This window comes from Bufo gargarizans, chromosome 4, assembly GCF_014858855.1.
Source record: "Bufo gargarizans isolate SCDJY-AF-19 chromosome 4, ASM1485885v1, whole genome shotgun sequence".
NCBI lineage: Eukaryota > Metazoa > Chordata > Amphibia > Anura > Bufonidae > Bufo > Bufo gargarizans.
Genome location: NC_058083.1, coordinates 521,806,427 through 521,824,418, shown reverse-complemented (window position 1 = coordinate 521,824,418; position 17,992 = coordinate 521,806,427). Strand labels below are relative to the sequence as shown.

The 17,992-nt window shown below is 46.4% G+C and overlaps 1 protein-coding gene across 1 annotated transcript in view; it reads left to right on the top strand.

Moving 5' to 3' along the window:
* The first annotated feature begins 5,976 nt into the window (after positions 1–5,976).
* ITPKB (inositol-trisphosphate 3-kinase B) overlaps positions 5,977–17,992 on the top strand; it is a 92,645-nt gene continuing 80,629 nt past the window's right edge. The window contains exons 1-2 of the mRNA XM_044289456.1: positions 5,977–6,325; positions 15,702–16,977. Coding sequence (XP_044145391.1) covers positions 15,862–16,977 — 1,116 coding nt within the window. The 5' untranslated portion in view covers positions 5,977–6,325; positions 15,702–15,861. The remainder of the gene's footprint in view (positions 6,326–15,701; positions 16,978–17,992) is intronic.

Here is a 17,992-nt window from a genome sequence, read left to right as displayed (position 1 = left end):
GAACACACAAACAAGATGTGTTTGTTTTTTACTTTGTTTTTTCTTTCCTATACAGCAACGATTATGTATGCAGTGCGCACGGCTGGACATGTAACCATATAGACAGGGACATAGGGTGACGCTGTGACGCATCCCCTATATAGTCACCCAGCTTTACGGGACAATGTCTCCCGGGTTACTATAGATACCTTGTGTTCTACGAGAGTCAAAATTACAGAGATCTCCTTCCATTACGACCATAATCCTCCAACCATATGAAAACACAGTGCAAACACCAGTATCCTCACATGCAATCCTGTGCTACTTAAAGGGAAACTCCACGTTTCAGCTACCATTCACACCATTCCACCTCTAAAACCTACATCAAATCTTCAGTCACTTTGTAAACACTTTGCTTTATGTATCTTGCACTGATATTGGCTTGTGTGATGTTTTCTTCTCCAGTCACATAAATACCTTCAGAATTCTGGTAGTTTCATATTTCCAGAGAGCAGTGCATTATGGGAGCTCAGACAATACATGCAAATTATAAGTAAAACTGTTTAGTCACATGTCTGACAGCGGTGTGGCGCTAAAGTGTTGTCAGGTTTCCATGGGCAACCAGCAGAATTTTGAAAACTATTCTAGATAGGAAAAGGGAAATCATATAGAATGTTACAAAGAATAGTGAAGGAAAGTATGTAAAAATCCAGCTTCAGAGGGTGTGACTGCAATCAGGACCGTTATAATCAGGCAGCCAGCACCCCCACCCACCCAACCAAATATATATCGGGAAGAAAAGCCCAAGTGGGGGGGAGGCAAGGGGGGTGGAAAGAGGTTCAATGAAGGACAATGGAGGCCCATGGAGGCTACAAGTTTGTCTAAAAGCAAGAAAAGGGATGCCCAAAAAGGAAAATATAGGCTCAAAGAGGTGGAAGAAAAGCCCAAGTTGGAGGAGACAAGAAGGTTGGAAAGATGTCCAAGATGGGGTGGACAGAGATCCAAGAAGGGGAAAGTAATGTCTAAGGTGGAGGAAGAGACTAACCCACAGGGAAGTCATAGAGGAGAGAAGTGGAGGAGACAAGAAGGATGGAAAGAGGCCCAAGATCATGATGGGGTAGACAGAGACCCAAGGAAGAGGAAGATACCAACTCACAGGGAAGGCATAGAGGAGAGAAGTTGGAGGAGAAAAGAAGGATCGAAAGAGGCCCAAGATCAAGATGGGGTAGACAGAGACCCAAGAAAGGGACAGAAATGTCCAAGGAGGAAGAGACCAACCCACAGGGAAGGGATAGAGGAAAGAAGTAGTGGAGGAGACAAGAAGGATGGAAAGAGGCCCATGATGGGCCAGACGAGACCCAAGAAGGGGAAAGAAATGTCCAAGGATGAGGAAGAGACCAATTGACAGGGAAGGCATAAAGGAGAGAAGAAGTTGAAGGAGAAAAGCATGATCGAAAGAGGCCCAAGATGGGCTAGACAGAGACCTAAGAAGGGGAAAGAAATGTCCAAGGAGGAGATAGAAACCAACCCACAAGGAAGGCATAAGCTTGAAGAAGAAGGGAAAAAAGCTCAAGTAGGATGAAGGCAATAATGATGGGTAAAACCCCAAGAACAGGAAAGAGAGAGACACCAAGAACAAGGAAGAAAAGGGGTAAGTGGAGGAAGGGAACAAAAGAGGATGGGAAGAGGGAAAAGAATGGTGGAAAGAAGTCCAGAGAAGTGCAAGAGAAGTGCCAGGAGGCCAAAGACATGGGGCAATAGAAGTGATCTGATGCAGCAGTAAGTGTGAAGACCAAAGTCATTGTCTAGCCCTAGATGTAACCCAAAAAAATGACAGACCTCAGAAGCCAATGACTCGCTGTATTGTTGCAGTGACCCACCACCACTGCTAAAGGGATAATGCTACAGTACTTACGGTCACTACTTTAAAATGCTTATTAGTATGTTCATTGTGGTTTAGGCACTTTGTGATCCAGAAAGACTATGTATGGAGCAAATAGTTAACTGGCAGCATGAGTTAGTAGGAGACAGGCTGCCCCCTGGTTAGAGAGTTCCTTGCAGACTGAGCTAGAGTGAAGACCTGAATTGGAGTGCTCTGCCAGGTAGGCCCTAAAAAGAAGTATTCGCCAGGAAAACAACATTCCTGGGGATAAATCTGCCAGAAAAACTAACTGCTAGGAATTACCTGGGGTTATCTGCAAAGTGTGTTTTGTTATCTGATGTTCATCACGCTAATGTAATGTACACCTAGTAAGTCTAAGACCACCCTGGCCCAGCCCTCTCTGGAGTTTAGGGTGTGGACTGGCCCCACACCCCAGCTCAAGAAGTTTCAAGTCAGACAAGCTGTAGAGAGGGAGGAGGTAAGGAAAAGTCTCTATGTGCTCCTCTCTTCCAGACACCAGCACCAAGCCCTGAAGTCCCATCACCTATAATAATAATAGTAATCTTTATTTCTATAGCGCCAACATATTCAGCAGCTCTTTACAGTTCAGGGGTTCATGTACAAACAGTCATAAATAACATAGCAACAGATGAGTCAATCATTTAAACAAGAGCAATGAGGGCCCTGCTCGCAAGAGCTTACAATCAATGAGAAAGAGAAAGTGCTAAAGAAGAAGGATTTATATGGCTACAGCATGGTAACCCAGTTTAAACCATTCCAGACCCTGCTGCTACAGAGGGAACACAAGTAAGACACCCTATGCACTCCCAAAGAAGAAGGGTTGTGCCCATTCACTTATTGCATGGCTCAGGGAGAGCTAGAGCAAGAAGTTAGCCACCATGAGGACTGTGACCACTCTCACTGCAACAGCCACCACTCCTATCCTCCGCTCCTGTAGCCACCATGCCTCCCATGCAGGCCAGCACGCTATACTGTCAGCTTCAGATGGGGTTTCAGTTTCTCCATCTCATGAAACCCTGTTGCAGCTGCTCTTCTCATCATGACCCCTATTGTGGCTGCTTCTATCCTCATGGCTGTGGTTGGTTCTCTACCTATGTGTGCTGCGGTAGCTTCTACTCTATTCAAGACCCCTGATGTGGCTGCTCCTCTCGTCATGGCTCCTGCTGTGACTGCTCCTCTCCTTGTGGTCCCTGCTGCGGCTGCTTCTCTCCTCATGGGTCCTGCTGTGGCTGCTCTTCTCCTTGTGGTCCCTGCTGTGGCTGCTCTTCTCCTTATGGATCCTGCTGTGGCTGCTACTCTCCTTGTAGTCCCTGCTGCAGCTGTTTCTCTCCTCATAGCCTCTGCTGCTGCTCCTCTCCTCATGGCTCCTGCTGTGGCTGCTCCCCTCCTCATAGGTCCTGCTGTGACTGCGCCTCTCCTCATAGGTCCTGCTGTGACTGCGCCTCTCCTTGTGTTCCCTGCTGCGACTGCGTCTCTCCTCATGGATTCTGCTGTGGCTGCTACTTTCCTTGTGGTCCCTGCTGTGGCTGCTTCTCTCCTCATAGCCTCTGCTGCTGCTCCGCTCCTCATGGCTCCTGCTGTGGCTGTTCCTCTCCTCATGGCTCCTGCTGTGGCTGCTCCTCTCCTCATGGCTCCTGCTGTGGCTGCTCCCCTCCTCATGCCTCCTACTGTGACTGCTCCTCTCCTTGTGGTCCCTGCTGCGGCTGCTTCTCTCCTCATAGGTCCTGCTGTGACTGCGCCTCTCCTTGTGTTCCCTGCTGCGACTGCGTCTCTGCTCATGGATCCTGCTGTGGCTGCTACTCTCCTTGTGGTCCCTGCTGTGGCTGCTTCTCTCCTCATAGCCTCTGCTGCTGCTCTGCTCCTCATGGCTCCTGCTGTGGCTGTTCCTCTCCTCATGGCTCCTGCTGTGGCTGCTCCTCTCCTCATGGCTCCTGCTGCGGCTGCTCCTGTCCTCATGGCTGTGGTTGCTACTCTTCCTATGTGTGCTGCTGTAGCTGCTACTCTATTTAAGACCCCTGATGTGGTTGCTCCTCTCCTCATGGCACCATCTGTGGCTGCTCCTCTCCTCATGGCTCCTGCTGTGGCTGCTCCTCTCCTCATGCATCCTGCTGCGGCTGCTCTCTCCTCATGGCTTCTGCTGTGGCTGCTCCTCTCCTCATGCATCCTGCTGCGGCTGCTCTCTCCTCATGGCTTCTGCTGTGGCTGCTCCTCTCCTCATGCATCCTGCTGTGGCTGCTCCTCTCCTCATGCCTCCTGCTGCGGCTGCTCCTCTCCTCATGCCTCCTGATGCGGCTGCTCTCTCCTCATGGCCCCTGCTGTGGCTGCTCCTCTCCTCATGCCTCCTGCTGCGGCTGCTCCTCTCCTCATGCCTCCTGTTGCAGCTGCTCGTCTCTTCATGGCTTCTACTGTTGCTGCTCCTCTCCTCATGGCTCCTGCTGTGGCTGCTCCTCTCCTCATGGCTCCTGTTGCAGCTGCTCGTCTCTTCATGGCTTCTGCTGAGGCTGCTCTCTCCTCATGGTCCCTGCTGTGGCTGCTCCTCTCCTCATGCCTCCTGCTGTGGCTGCTCCTCTCCTCATGCCTCCTGCTGCGGCTGCTCCTCTCCTCATGCCTCCTGTTGCAGCTGCTCGTCTCTTCATGGCTTCTACTGTTGCTGCTCCTCTCCTCATGGCTCCTGCTGTGGCTGCTCCTCTCCTCATGGCTCCTGTTGCAGCTGCTCGTCTCTTCATGGCTTCTGCTGAGGCTGCTCTCTCCTCATGGTCCCTGCTGTGGCTGCTCCTCTCCTCACGCCTCCTGCTGCGGCTGCTCCTCTCCTCATGCCTCCTGTTGCAGCTGCTCGTCTCTTCATGGCTTCTGCTGTTGCTGCTCCTCTTGTCATGGCTCCTGCTGCAGCTGCTCCTCTCCTCATGGCTCCTGCTGCGATTGCTCCTCTCCTCGTGGCTCCTGCTGTTTCTGCTCCCCTCCTCATGACTCCTGCTGTGGCTGCTCCTCTCCTCGTGGCCCCTGCTTTGGCTGCTCCTCTCCTCATGGCTAATGCTGTGACTGCTCCTCTCCTCGTGGCTCCTGCTGTGGCTGCTTCTCTCCTCTTGGCCCCTGCTGTGGCTGCTCCTCTCCTCATGGCTCCTGCTGTGGCTGCTCCTCTCCTCATGGCCCCTGCTTTGGCTGCTCCTCTCCTCATGGCTCCTGCTGTGGCTGCTCCTCTCCTCATGCCTCCTGCTGCGGCTGCTCCTCTCCTCGTGGCTCCTGCTGTGGCTGCTCCTCTCCTCGTGGCTCCTGCTGTGGCTGCTCCTCTCCTCATGGCCCCTGCTGTGGCTGCTCCTCTCCTCATGGCTCCTGCTGTGGCTGCTCCTCTCCTCATGGCCCCTGCTGTGGCTGCTCCTCTCCTCATGGCTAATGCTGTGGCTGCTCCTCTCCTCGTGGCTCCTGCTGTGGCTGCTCCTCTCCTCGTGGCCCCTGCTGTGGCTGCTCCTCTCCTCATAGCCTCCGCTGTTGCTCCTCTCCTCAAGGACCCTAGCAAACAGTCTCACACACCATAGGCTTAGATACAGAATTCAGCAGATATTATTCAACAGGATGGGCTTAGATACAGCATCTCAGCAGACAGTATCCCACACGGCAGGCTTAGATTCACCAGCCCAGCCCTGTATTCGGCTTTAATATATTCGCTTAAAAGACAGTGTTACATACAGTATAATAGGCCAATAAAATACACAAGCTCTGCAGCACGATATCATAGGCTTAGATGCCCCAATTCAGCCAGCAGTATCACTCATGACAGGCTTCGATACATTGTTTCAGCTGCATGTTATAATGGTCAGGGTGCATTCTAACATCTGCTTTCTACATCTTTCCTTTCGTTTCACCCCATGTATAAAATTATTGACGGCTGTTGGCATCCCGGGTTCACAGCCCTCGCCAGCCATCTGAACCGGTGCCAGGGAGGGTGCCCCCCGGGGCAGCCGTTCATACAATTCTTCTTTTTCTGCTTTTAGACATGGTGTGTCCTCCTCTTGCCGCCTGCAAATCCAGTGATTGGATGGGAGAGGAGAGAAAAGCAGTCTGCTGTCTCCCAGGCGCAGGCAGTGGAAAGTAGCAGGGCTGCAAGCAGAGGGTGCACTGCAGAGTGTCCTGACAATGGAAACTTTCTCAGTTCCCCCAGTACAAGGAAGCTTGTAGAGCTGAGTTCAGCCCCAGACAAACTACACAACTTCCTTCCTGCTACATACTTGTACATTGCACATTAAACAAACACTGCAGGGAGGCACAAAGGAAAGCAGCCGAGCGGCTCCCTCCACATATCCATGGACCCCCAGGCTGGATTCTGACTCCAGGACTGTCTTCTTGCAGAAGAAACTGTGGCTGCTGGCAAGAAAGGCGAGAAGAAAAAGGTAGAGGACGAGGAGCTGGACACCAGGGATTAGGTCCTAGAAGTCACCTCCTGCACAGGTAAGGCGTATCACACTGCCTGCGCTTAGATACATGCACGTTGCAATACTGTATCCCTACTATAAACACATGGGGCGGTCTTAGGGCACCTTATGAGCCATGGGTGCCCGCCGCCGGGTGCCCTGCGTGGGCAGATGTCAGTCTGTGTACAGGGCGCACTGGCTATGCATCTGCTGGATCACTCTCGCTACGATTCGCAATGGGAATGATATTCGCCCATCAGGAGCGCCCGATATCTTGGTCGCTAACTTGTTGCACCCCCGCAGGCGGAGGGCGCAAAACCGTAATTTAGCGGATTGATCGCTCTCGTTTCTATCAAGTAGCGATTGCTGGCAACCGCTATGACGGTTGAGATGAGGATACGTTCCAAGTTGCCATTTACGGAAAGGTTTTGTCGCCAGGGAGCGCTATTTATCGGCTGCTCATCGGTGGATTGCAACCCCCATCGTATTGTGAAGGTAATAGTTGTGGCCGGCTGCTGGATCTGTTCCGAATAACAGAAGTTATTGACCATAGCTAATTTTTTTTAGCAATTCCCCAATTTATATGCATAATGAGAGTCTCCTGCTCAAGCACAGAGGACCTAGGTTTGTTGTCCGCTCGTTTGTCCGATTACTTCTAATTATATTGACCATAATATTTTTTTTTACCCATTTGAATATTAGGGAATTGCATATGTAGCAATTCCCCAATCTATATCTATTATCAGACTCTCTCTTCTGTCCAAGCATAGAGAACCTAGGTTTGTTGTCTGCTAGTTTGTCCGATTACTCCTAATTATTTAGACCATAACCAATTTTTTTACCTATTTGAATATTAGGAAATTGCACATATAGTAATTCCCCAATCTATATCCATTATCAGACTCTCTCCCTTCTGCTTAAGTACAGAGAACCTGGGCTTGATGTCCACTCAGTTGTCCCATTACTCCTTATTATACGAACCATGTCCTATTTTTTAACCAATTTGTTTGGAAAATTGGACAAATAGCAATTCCCTATTATCTATAATCCTTTATCGGACTCTCTCCCCTTTGCTCAAGCACAGAAGACCTAGGCTTGCTGTCCACTCAATTATCTAATTACTCTTAATTGTATTAACTATTACCTATTTTTAACCTATTTGAATATTAGGAAATTGCACATTTAGCAATTCCCCAATCTATACCCATTATAAGACTTTCTCCCCTCTGCTCAAGCACAGAGGACCTAGGCTTGTTGTCCGCTCAATTGTCCGATTACCCCTAATCAGGGGCGTTGCTAGGTTAAAACATTCGGGACTTGGGCCCCTGATGTTTTGTCCCAGGCCCCGAATGTCCTGCCTGCCTGTTAGATATAACTGTATTGCCATCCTCAGGAAGGTAATACAATTGAATCTACTGCCCTGCAAGAGCTGAAGGACCTGTGGTGACATCACAGGTCATGTGATCAGTTCTTAATGCAGTAGCTGAAAAGGACCTGCAATGATGTCACGTCATGTGACTAGTGCATGAGAGGACGGCTCAGCAGTGAAGAGAAGTCCTGGGAAGAAGCTGTAGTATGCTACATGAGGAGAGGCAAGTGAAGGGAGAGGCAGAGTAATGCTGGGAGTTGTAGTTATTTAACTAGGACTGTATGTTGGGGCTGAAGGGAGGAAAGTTATTTCATGGGACAGTGGGTGAAGTGATGTTATTTACATGGGACTGAAAGTTGAGGGGGGTGATGTTATTTACATGGGAACGCATGTTGTTGGTGGCTGTGTGAGGGAGTGATATTATCTATATGGGACTGAATGTTGAGGGGTAATGCTATTTACATGGGACTGCATGTTGAAGTTGTCGGGTGGGGGGTGATGTTATTAAATGGGACTGAATATTGAGGGAGTGAAGTTATTCACATGTTCACATGGGACTGTATGTTGAAGGCAGCTGGGGAGGGGGTGATGTTATTTATGTGGGACTGTATATTGCAGGGGGCAGGAGAGATGGTGTGATGTTATTTACATAGGACTGTATTTTGCAGGGGGCTGTAGATAGAGAGGGATGTTATTTACATGGGACTATATATTGGAGGGGGCTGGATAGATGGTGTGATGTTATTTACATGGATACATGGGACTCTATGGTGGAGGGGCTGAGGAATTATAATTTCTGAGGGCAGTAAATGGAGGAATATAACTACAGGGGGCACTGCAGGGAGCATTATAAATACTGGGGGCACTTCAGGGCGAGCATTATAACAGTAGGGGGCGATATAAATACTGGGGGTACTGTGGGGGCATGATAACAGTAGGGGGCATTATAAATACTGGGGGCACTGTGGGGGCATGATAACAGTAGGGGGCGATATAAATACTGGGGGCACTGTGGGGGCATTATAACAGTAGGGGGCGATATAAATACTGGGGCACTGTGGGGGCATTATAACAGTAGGGGGCGATATAAATACTGGGGCACTTAAGAGTGAGCATTATAACAGTAGGGGGCGATATAAATACTGGGGGCACTGTGGGGGCATTATAACAGTAGGGGGCATTATAAATACTGGGGGCACTGTGGGTACATTATAACAGTAGGGGGGCGATATAAATACTGGGGGCACTGTGGGGGCATTATAACAGTAGGGGGCGATATAAATACTGGGGGACTTGAGAGTGAGCATTATAACAGTAGGGGGCATTATAAATACTGGGGGCACTGTGGGGGCATGATAACAGTAGGGGGCGATATAAATACTGGGGGCACTGTGGGGGCATTATAACAGTAGGGGGCGATATAAATACTGGGGGCACTGTGGGGGCATTATAACAGTAGGGGGCGATATAAATACTGGGGCACTGTGGGGGCATTATAACAGTAGGGGGCGATATAAATACTGGGGCACTTAAGAGTGAGCATTATAACAGTAGGGGGCGATATAAATACTGGGGGCACTGTGGGGGCATTATAACAGTAGGGGACATTATAAATACTGGGGGCACTGTGGGTACATTATAACAGTAGGGGGGGCGATATAAATACTGGGGGCACTGTGGGTACATTATAACAGTAGGGGGGGCGATATAAATACTGGGGGCACTGTGGGGGCATTATAACAGTAGGGGGCGATATAAATACTGGGGGACTTGAGAGTGAGCATTATAACAGTAGGGGGCATTATAAATACTGGGGACACTGTAGGGGCATTATAACAGTAGGGGGCGATATAAATACTGGGGCACTGTGGGGGCATTATAACAGTAGGGGGCGATATAAATACTGGGGGCACTGTGGGGGCATTATAACAGTAGGGGGCAGTATAAATATCGGGGACATTAAGCGTTCTTATTACTACTGGGGGCTCTATAGGAGGGACTTATAGATCCACATTATTTCTACTAAGAGCACTATGGGGGGCCTTATTACTACTGAAGGGTCTGTAGAGAGCTTTATTACCACTAGGGGAACAATAGGGGGCCTTATTTCTACTGGGGGGGTTGGTCGGGGGTGCGTTTGGTCGACTCAGAGAATTGTGCCATATGCATTGGGGCTCGGGCCCCAGACCCTAGCAACGCCCCTGCCCCTAATTATATTAACTATTACCTATTATGTAACCTATTAGAAAAGTGCACAAATAGCAATTCCCCAATCTATATCCATTACCAGACTCTCTCTCTACTGGTGAAGCTGACAGAACTTAGGCTTTTTGTCCCACAACTGTAAAGAAATAATTCCAATACATATATTATAAATGAGCAATTGCTATTTATGCGATCCACTGATATTAGTGTGTTCCTCAATACTAGGAAAATACAAGATGCTACAGGTTACTGGGCATCGATATACACTTATTATTGGAAAGTGTGACTGTATATTGTATTTTAAGAGGAGCTTTAGGGAATTGCTTACATACCAATTCCCTCATATCTTCACAATCCCTACCTACACAAGCCGGGAGGATCCAATAATAAAGATGAAAGATTTCCATTGCCCTGGGAATACTTATTTAACCCTTGCCCCTTTAAAGGAAGAGATCCTAATATAAGTATACATAAGGTAATTGCTACTTATGCAATTGCCCAGCATATTAGCACCTGATAGAGTATAATGGATGCTCAGTTACAATAGTCGGTGACCTTTAGCGTATTTCGAACCTCAGCAGCGACATGACAACAATGAGAGGTGTGAGCAGCATAATGCTCAGCAGGAGATCATCACTCTTCAGGTGTGGGTGGTACTGTGAATACACAGCGCAGGTGTGTGCGGGTATAGGTCAGGCAGGGTACATAACAGAGGGCAAATACATTTGTCAATGTGCTGAAAAACAATAGGGGGCATGCACTTCCTGCAGCAGGACCCCTGACAGTCAGCTGTACTCTGCTCACACGAATATGGGAATGTAGCATGGTGTGGGTTTAAAGGGTTAATTAATAGAACACCAGTTTGGACATTCCTGGGGACGGCAATGGTGAACAATACTGGTTGTCACCCTAATAAGTGATGATCAACTGGAGCGCTGCAGAGGGATGAAGATCATAGGCAAAACTAGGGACATAAGGAGAACAGAAGGAGCCACAAGGACATGAATACGGCTTGTCACAGAATACTGCCTGCTACCACAAATGTGGTGGGTCACACATTGATTCTGAGTTACAGTATACTCCAGAGCTGCACTCACTATTCTGCTGGTGCAGTCACAGTGTACATACATTACATTACTTATCCTGTACTGATCCTGAGTTACATTCTGTATTATACTCCAGAGCTGCACTCACTATTCTGCTGGTGGAGTCACTGTGTACATACATTACTTATCCTGTACTGACCCTGAGTTACATCCTGTATTATACTCCAGAGCTGCACTCACTATTCTGCTGGTGCAGTCACAGTGTACATACATTACTTATCCTGTACTGAGCCTGAGTTACATCCTGTATTATACTCCAGAGCTGCACTCACTATTCTGCTGGTGCAGTCACAGTGTACATACATTACATTACTTATCCTGTACTGATCCTGAGTTACACCCTGTATTATACTCCAGAGCTGCACTCACTATTCTGCTGGTGGAGTCAATGGGTACAAACATTACTTATCCTGTATTGATTTTGAGTTACATCCTGTGTTATACTCCAGAGCTCCACTCACTATTCTGCTGGTTGAGTCACTGTGTACATACATTACTTATCCTGTACTGATCCTGAGTTACATCCTGTATTATACGCCAGAGCTGTATTCACTATTCTGCTGGTGCAGTCACTGTGTACATACATTACATTACTTATCCTGTACTGATCCTGAGTTACATCCTATATTATACTCCAGAGCTGCACTCACTATTCTGCTGGTGGAGTCACTGTGTACATACATTACTTATCCTGTACTGATCCTGAGTTGCATCCTGTATTATACTCCAGAGCTGCACTCACTATTCTGCTGGTGCAGTCACTGTGTCCATACATTACATTACTTATCCTGTAATGATCCTGAGTTACATCCTGTATTATACTCCAGAGCTGTACTCACTATTCTGCTGGTGCAGTCACTGTTTACATACATTAAATTACTTATCCTATACTGATCTGAGTTACATCCTGTATTATGCTTCAGAGCAGCACTCACTATTCTGCTGGTACAGTCACTGTGTACATACATTACATTACTTATCCTGTACTGATCCTGAGTTACATCCTGTGTTATACTCCAGAGCTGTAATCACTATTCTGCTGGTGCAGTCACTGTGTACATACATTACTTATCCTGTACTGATCCTGAGTTACATCCTGTATTATACGCCAGAGCTGCACTCACTATTCTGCTGGTGGAGTCACTGTGTACATACATTACATTACTTATCCTGTACTGATCCTGAGTTACATCCTGTGTTATACTCCAGAGCTGTAATCACTATTCTGCTGGTGCAGTCACTGTGTACATACATTACTTATCCTGTACTGATCCTGAGTTACATCCTGTATTATACGCCAGAGCTGCACTCACTATTCTGCTGGTGGAGTCACTGTGTACATACATTACATTACTGATCCTGTACTGATCCTGAGTTACATCCTGTATTATACTCTGGAGCTGCACTCACTATTCTGCTGGTGCAGTCACTGTGTACATACATTACATTACTTATGCTGTACTGATCCTGAGTTACATCCTGTATTATACCCCAGAGCTGCACTCACTATTCTGCTGGTGAAGTCACTGTGTACATACATTATTTATGCTGTACTGATCCTGAGTTACATCCTGTATTATACTCCAGAGCTGCACTCACTATTCTGCTGGTGGAGTCACTGTGTACATACATTACATTACTTATCCTGTACTGATCCTGAGTTACATCCTGTATTATACTCCAGAGCTGCACTCACTATTCTGCTGGTGCAGTCACTGTGTACATACATTACTTATCCTGTACTGATCCTGAGTTACATCCTGTATTATACTCCAGAGCTGAACTCGCTATTCTGCTGGTGGAGTCACTGTGTACATACATTACTTATCCTGTACTGATCCTGAGTTACATCCTGTATTATACTCCAGAGCTGCGCTCACTATTCTGCTGGTGGAGTCACTGTGTACATACATTACATTACTTATCCTGTACTGATCCTGAGTTACATCCTGTATTATATTCCAGAGCTGCACTCACTATTCTGCTGGTGGAGTCACTGTGTACATACATTACTTATCCTGTACTGATCCTGAGTTACATCCTGTATTATACTCCAGAGCTGCGCTCACTATTCTGCTGGTGGAGTCACTGTGTACATACATTACATTACTTATCCTGTACTGATCCTGAGTTACATCCTGCATTATACCCCAGAGCTGCACTCACTATTCTGCTGGTGCAGTCACCGTGTACATACATTACATTACTTATCCTGTACTGATCCTGAGTTACATCCTGTATTATACTCCAGAGCTGCACTCACTATTCTGCTGGTGGAGTCACTGTGTACATACATTACTTATCCTGTACTGATCCTGAGTTACATCCTGTATTATACTCCAGAGCTGCACTCACTATTCTGCTGGTGCAGTCACTGTGTACATACTGTACATTACTTATCCTGTACTGATCCTGATTTACATCCTGTATTATACTCCAGAGCTGCACTCACTATTCTGCTGGTGCAGTCACTGTGTACATACATTACATTACTTATCCTGTACTGATCCTGAGTTACATCCTGTATTATACTCCAGAGCTGCACTCACTGTTCTGCTGGTGCAGTCACTGTGTACATACATTACATTACTTATCCTGTACTGATCCTGAGTTACATCCTGTATTATACTCCAGAGCTGCACTCACTATTCTGCTGGTGCAGTCACTGTGTACATACATTACTTATCCTGTACTGATCCTGATTTACATCCTGTATTATACTCCAGAGCTGCACTCACTGTTCTGCTGGTGCAGTCACTGTGTACATACATTACATTACTTATCCTGTACTGATCCTGAGTTACATCCTGTATTATACCCCAGAGCTGCACTCACTATTCTGCTGGTGCAGTCACTGTGTACATATATTACATTACTTATCCTGTACTGATCCTGAGTTACATCCTGTATTATACTCCAGAGCTGCACTGGAGTCGGGCCTCTCCGCTGCAGCGCGCTGGTTGTGACTCCACGTGATGCCCCGTGCCCGATACGTGTAATGGGTGTATGGCGGTTCTATTTCTGGTGCACAGTCTCTTCATGTAGTTTTGTGTTTATGGAGCGGATGCCAGCTGCCGGGGAATCCCCTGTGTATCCCGCCCGTGGACAGCGAACGGATAATTCTCTGCAGTACAAACATCCCTGCCTTGTGCGGAGCAATCACCTGTCACTAAAACTGGTTCTCCATAATACCAGGGCTGGAAACACGCCAGTCGTCAGGCTCTCATCCTGCTACTGGAAGATGGGCCATCCCTTCTCATGTCCTCAAGTTCTACGTGTGACTATGTATAGGTCCTTCAGCCGGGCTATGCATGGTGGCGGTTATGTAGCAGAGGAGGAAATGGCGCCAAATATACAATAAATATAATATCCAGACGCTGGTTTGAAAAATGTTGAATTTATTTGTGTGACAACCACTTTAATTAATAATATTAAATAATAAGAAAGTCTTATGTGTCCTTGCAAAAATAGTTAAAAAAGTAAACAAAGAAAAAAATTAAATAAAAAATAAATAAATAAATAAAAATCTATTCCAAAAAGGTGACATTTTTGTCTGGTCCTCAAGGTCCTGGTCCTGAAAGGTTAAGTAATTTCTTAGGTTATAAAGCTGATATGATAAAATTTTGTAGGTCGGAAAATGGGAAAAAAACAAACATTTGCCTTTTTTTAAGTTTTATTTTAGCATCATTTATTTTTATCTCGCCCCCCCCCCCCCTCTCCAAAATGAATCGTCTAATTCTCCCATTAATACCGGCGCTATAAATCATGTAATATATGACGTCGCTGTAGTGATGAGAACAAAGACTCTTCTTCAGTCTTACAAGGATTTCCCTCCCTTAGGGCTCATGCACACGAACGTATTTTCTATCCGCTTCTGTTCCGTTTTTTTGTGTTCCGTTTGCGGTCCGTATGCGGAACCATTCATTTCAGTGGGTCCGCAAAAACGACGGAAGGTACTCCGTATGCATTCCGTTTCCGTATTTCCGTTCCGTTCAAAGATAGAACATGTCCTGCTATTGCCCGCAAATCACTTTCCGTGACTCCATTCAAGTCAATGGGTCCGCAAAAAAAAATAAAAATGAATGCATACGGAATGCGGAACCATCTATTGAAAATTTTATGCCCAGCCCAAAGTTTTTTTATGTACTTACTGTTTAAACATTATTGTATGCTTCCGTTTCCGTTTGCGATATGCAAAACACGGATCGCAAACGGAAACCAAATGGAATGGAAGCAGAATCACTACTGAAACAAAAACGGTAAAACAAAATAAATTCAAAAAATTATCTTCCATTTTTGAATTTTCCTTGTAATATAAATTTTATGGTGTCAAAAAAATAAAAAATATATAAAAAATATTTTAAAAATGATCAACAATTAACCCTAAGTGGCTACCGTATGTTTTCCCAAACCGTACCATAAATATTCAGAGTCTAACATGACTCAGACGTCCCATAAGAGGTTAAATTCTGGAGAGGGAAGTGACTGTTGGAGGCCTCGCTCACATTTCTGACATGGTTCTACAAGCCTGTTCTTGCGTCTGACATCAGGACTTGTTTACGGTACAGGTTGTAAGTCTTGGGCAGGTATATGCAAATGGATTCCTTTCATCGGCGTGAATGACGGCGGTGAACTCGCCAAGCGGCAGACTTTTTTTTTTTCATGATCTCTTCGTCAGTCCAGAGAATCTCGTCAAAGGCATTTACATTTTTCTCTTCTCTTCTCATTTACAGCTGATTTGTTTATGGAGGTCTGGGCAGCTGCCCAGCCGAGCCGTCATCTCATCAACTTTTCAAGCAATGTTGTGGACGAGAAGACATCTTTGGGACCTGTTTGCCTGAGCCGGTGGTGCCCAGCACACCCCGTGTCCACCGCTCCTCTCCTCACAGGACTATGGCTGTGTATTGCTATGCCTTGAATAGCTTGGTCATGATGAATAACAACAGTGTGACGAAGACGAGCCAGAGACCGGTGTTGCCCATGCCAGAGAGACGTAGCACTTATTGTCCACTGTTGGTCCGATCTCCACTGCCTCTCCATAGCCCCGGAGCCACCAGTCCCGGTAGCTCTCCAAGGAACAACAACACATCCTCCTTTGTCTTTCCCGAGTCGGGAGAACGATCCACCTCAAGAAGTCGTAGCCCTAGTTTTAACGGCAAAGATGACCATTCTCCGACGTTGTCAAGAGTCCGAAGGTGCCCCTCGCCTTTACGACTTCATGGCGGGAATGTGGGGGAAGCGGTCTCTGTGATAGATTCGCGATCGGGGTCTTTGTTGGGGTTTGGGCACGGACATGGGTCAGGAATGGGACTTGTGGAACCCGGAGAGAAGAGACGCCTTTCTCAGTTACAACGGGAGCTCCAAAATGTTCAGGTTAACCAGGTTGTGGGACTCTTCGAAGCACATATTCAAGCCCGGAACCGCCCAGTTTCTCCAGCTCTTAGAAGCCCTCGTCTAGGTAGCAGGTCCCCGTCACCTCTAAGATTTGGTAAGCGGGAGGATAGTGTGTTTAGTTTTTTTCATGATAGAGGACCTAAATCATCTTCCTCCAGTTTGGAAGGAACATCAACCCCTACATCACCAATATCACCATCAGTTGTCCCAGTGTCACCCATAATGGCTCCAGGAACTTCATCAGTATCACCATCAGTGGTCCCCTGTAGTGAAATAGACACATCTAGAACTTACAATATAACCAAATCTGAGCAAAACCTCAACAACTCCCTGGAAACTTCAAGCAAGTCTATCCCACCTAAGATAGTATCTCCAGGACCTATTCCAGCAGTCATAGTCACTGACCATGGGGAAGACGTTGAAGGTCAAGAGGACTTTAATAGCCTAAGCATCAATCCTGCTAATCTACCTAGGAAATTATCCTCGTCTTCAGCTTCATCTACTGGCTTCTCTTCATCTTGGGATGACTCAGAGGACGACGTATCCAGTGATCCCGAGAAATCCCCCGCACACAGCACCCCGTTTCTACAAACCATCGAACAAAAGCCAAGAGTGGTGAGTGTTCCTCATCTATGTCGCTTTCTGTTTAGGCTGATGGTACAGATGTAGCAGAGCTGAACAGGAGCTGCATTATGTTCTTAGTCAAGCTATATTAGTTTTACATTGCGTCTCGTCCAAATTGCCGAAATTTTTTTCCTTTGTTTTTATATGTTGTTGGTTTTACGTTGTTGTTGCAACCATCAGATGATTATGGATCATGTAGCCATATGTCTAATGCCGTAAGAAAAGCATTCACCCTTCAAGACTTGCCCATACTGTAACCACCTGCATTCATAATGCCTTTTTTTGAGGGGTGGAATACTTTTTATATGCATTTTAAACTGTATCAGTGGTTTGCAAAAATATTCAAATATAGTTCTTTAAATGTCCATCTCGTCAGTTCAGGTTCCTTAGGCTTTTGGTCTTCATTTTCACTTCTTGAAAAAAGACCAATGGTCAGGATTTTTTTTTTTGTTGCTGTTGTTTTTTTTATTTTACAAGTAAAGGTCAATTGTGAGCCAGCTGTTAGGTCAATTTCTTGAACTTGGAGCTTCCCACACAGGGGTTGAATACTTACACAAACAGCATTTTATCATTTTATTTTTTTTCTTCTGTGCTGTCAGACTGACGTATGGGAGAGGAAGGGGGTTGAATACTTTTGCAATGCCCATTATATAGTATTTTGTGTTTGGATGCAGATTTTCTTGTGCTGTTCTCTTATCAGGAGATTTGAAATACCTCGTGGATGTTACCTTTGTACTTCTGCTTTTTGTATCTGTCCTTTCACTCTTCTGTGCACGGAAGAAGCCTTTGGCTTTGTTCATCCTGAGCTATCTGGTTCCCGATATTAAAATGCTAGAACTTTAGAAAAAGGCCGTCAGCATTCAGGGTCTGTGGAAAGCTGGATGATAAGCCTTATGTGACCATGTCAGGTCAGTAGCCCCCACTGTTTGATCTGTAGATTTTGGTCCTTTTTTTTAAATGCATTTGAGGAGATATGACCTAAAATTTTGCACCCAGCCCCTGCAGC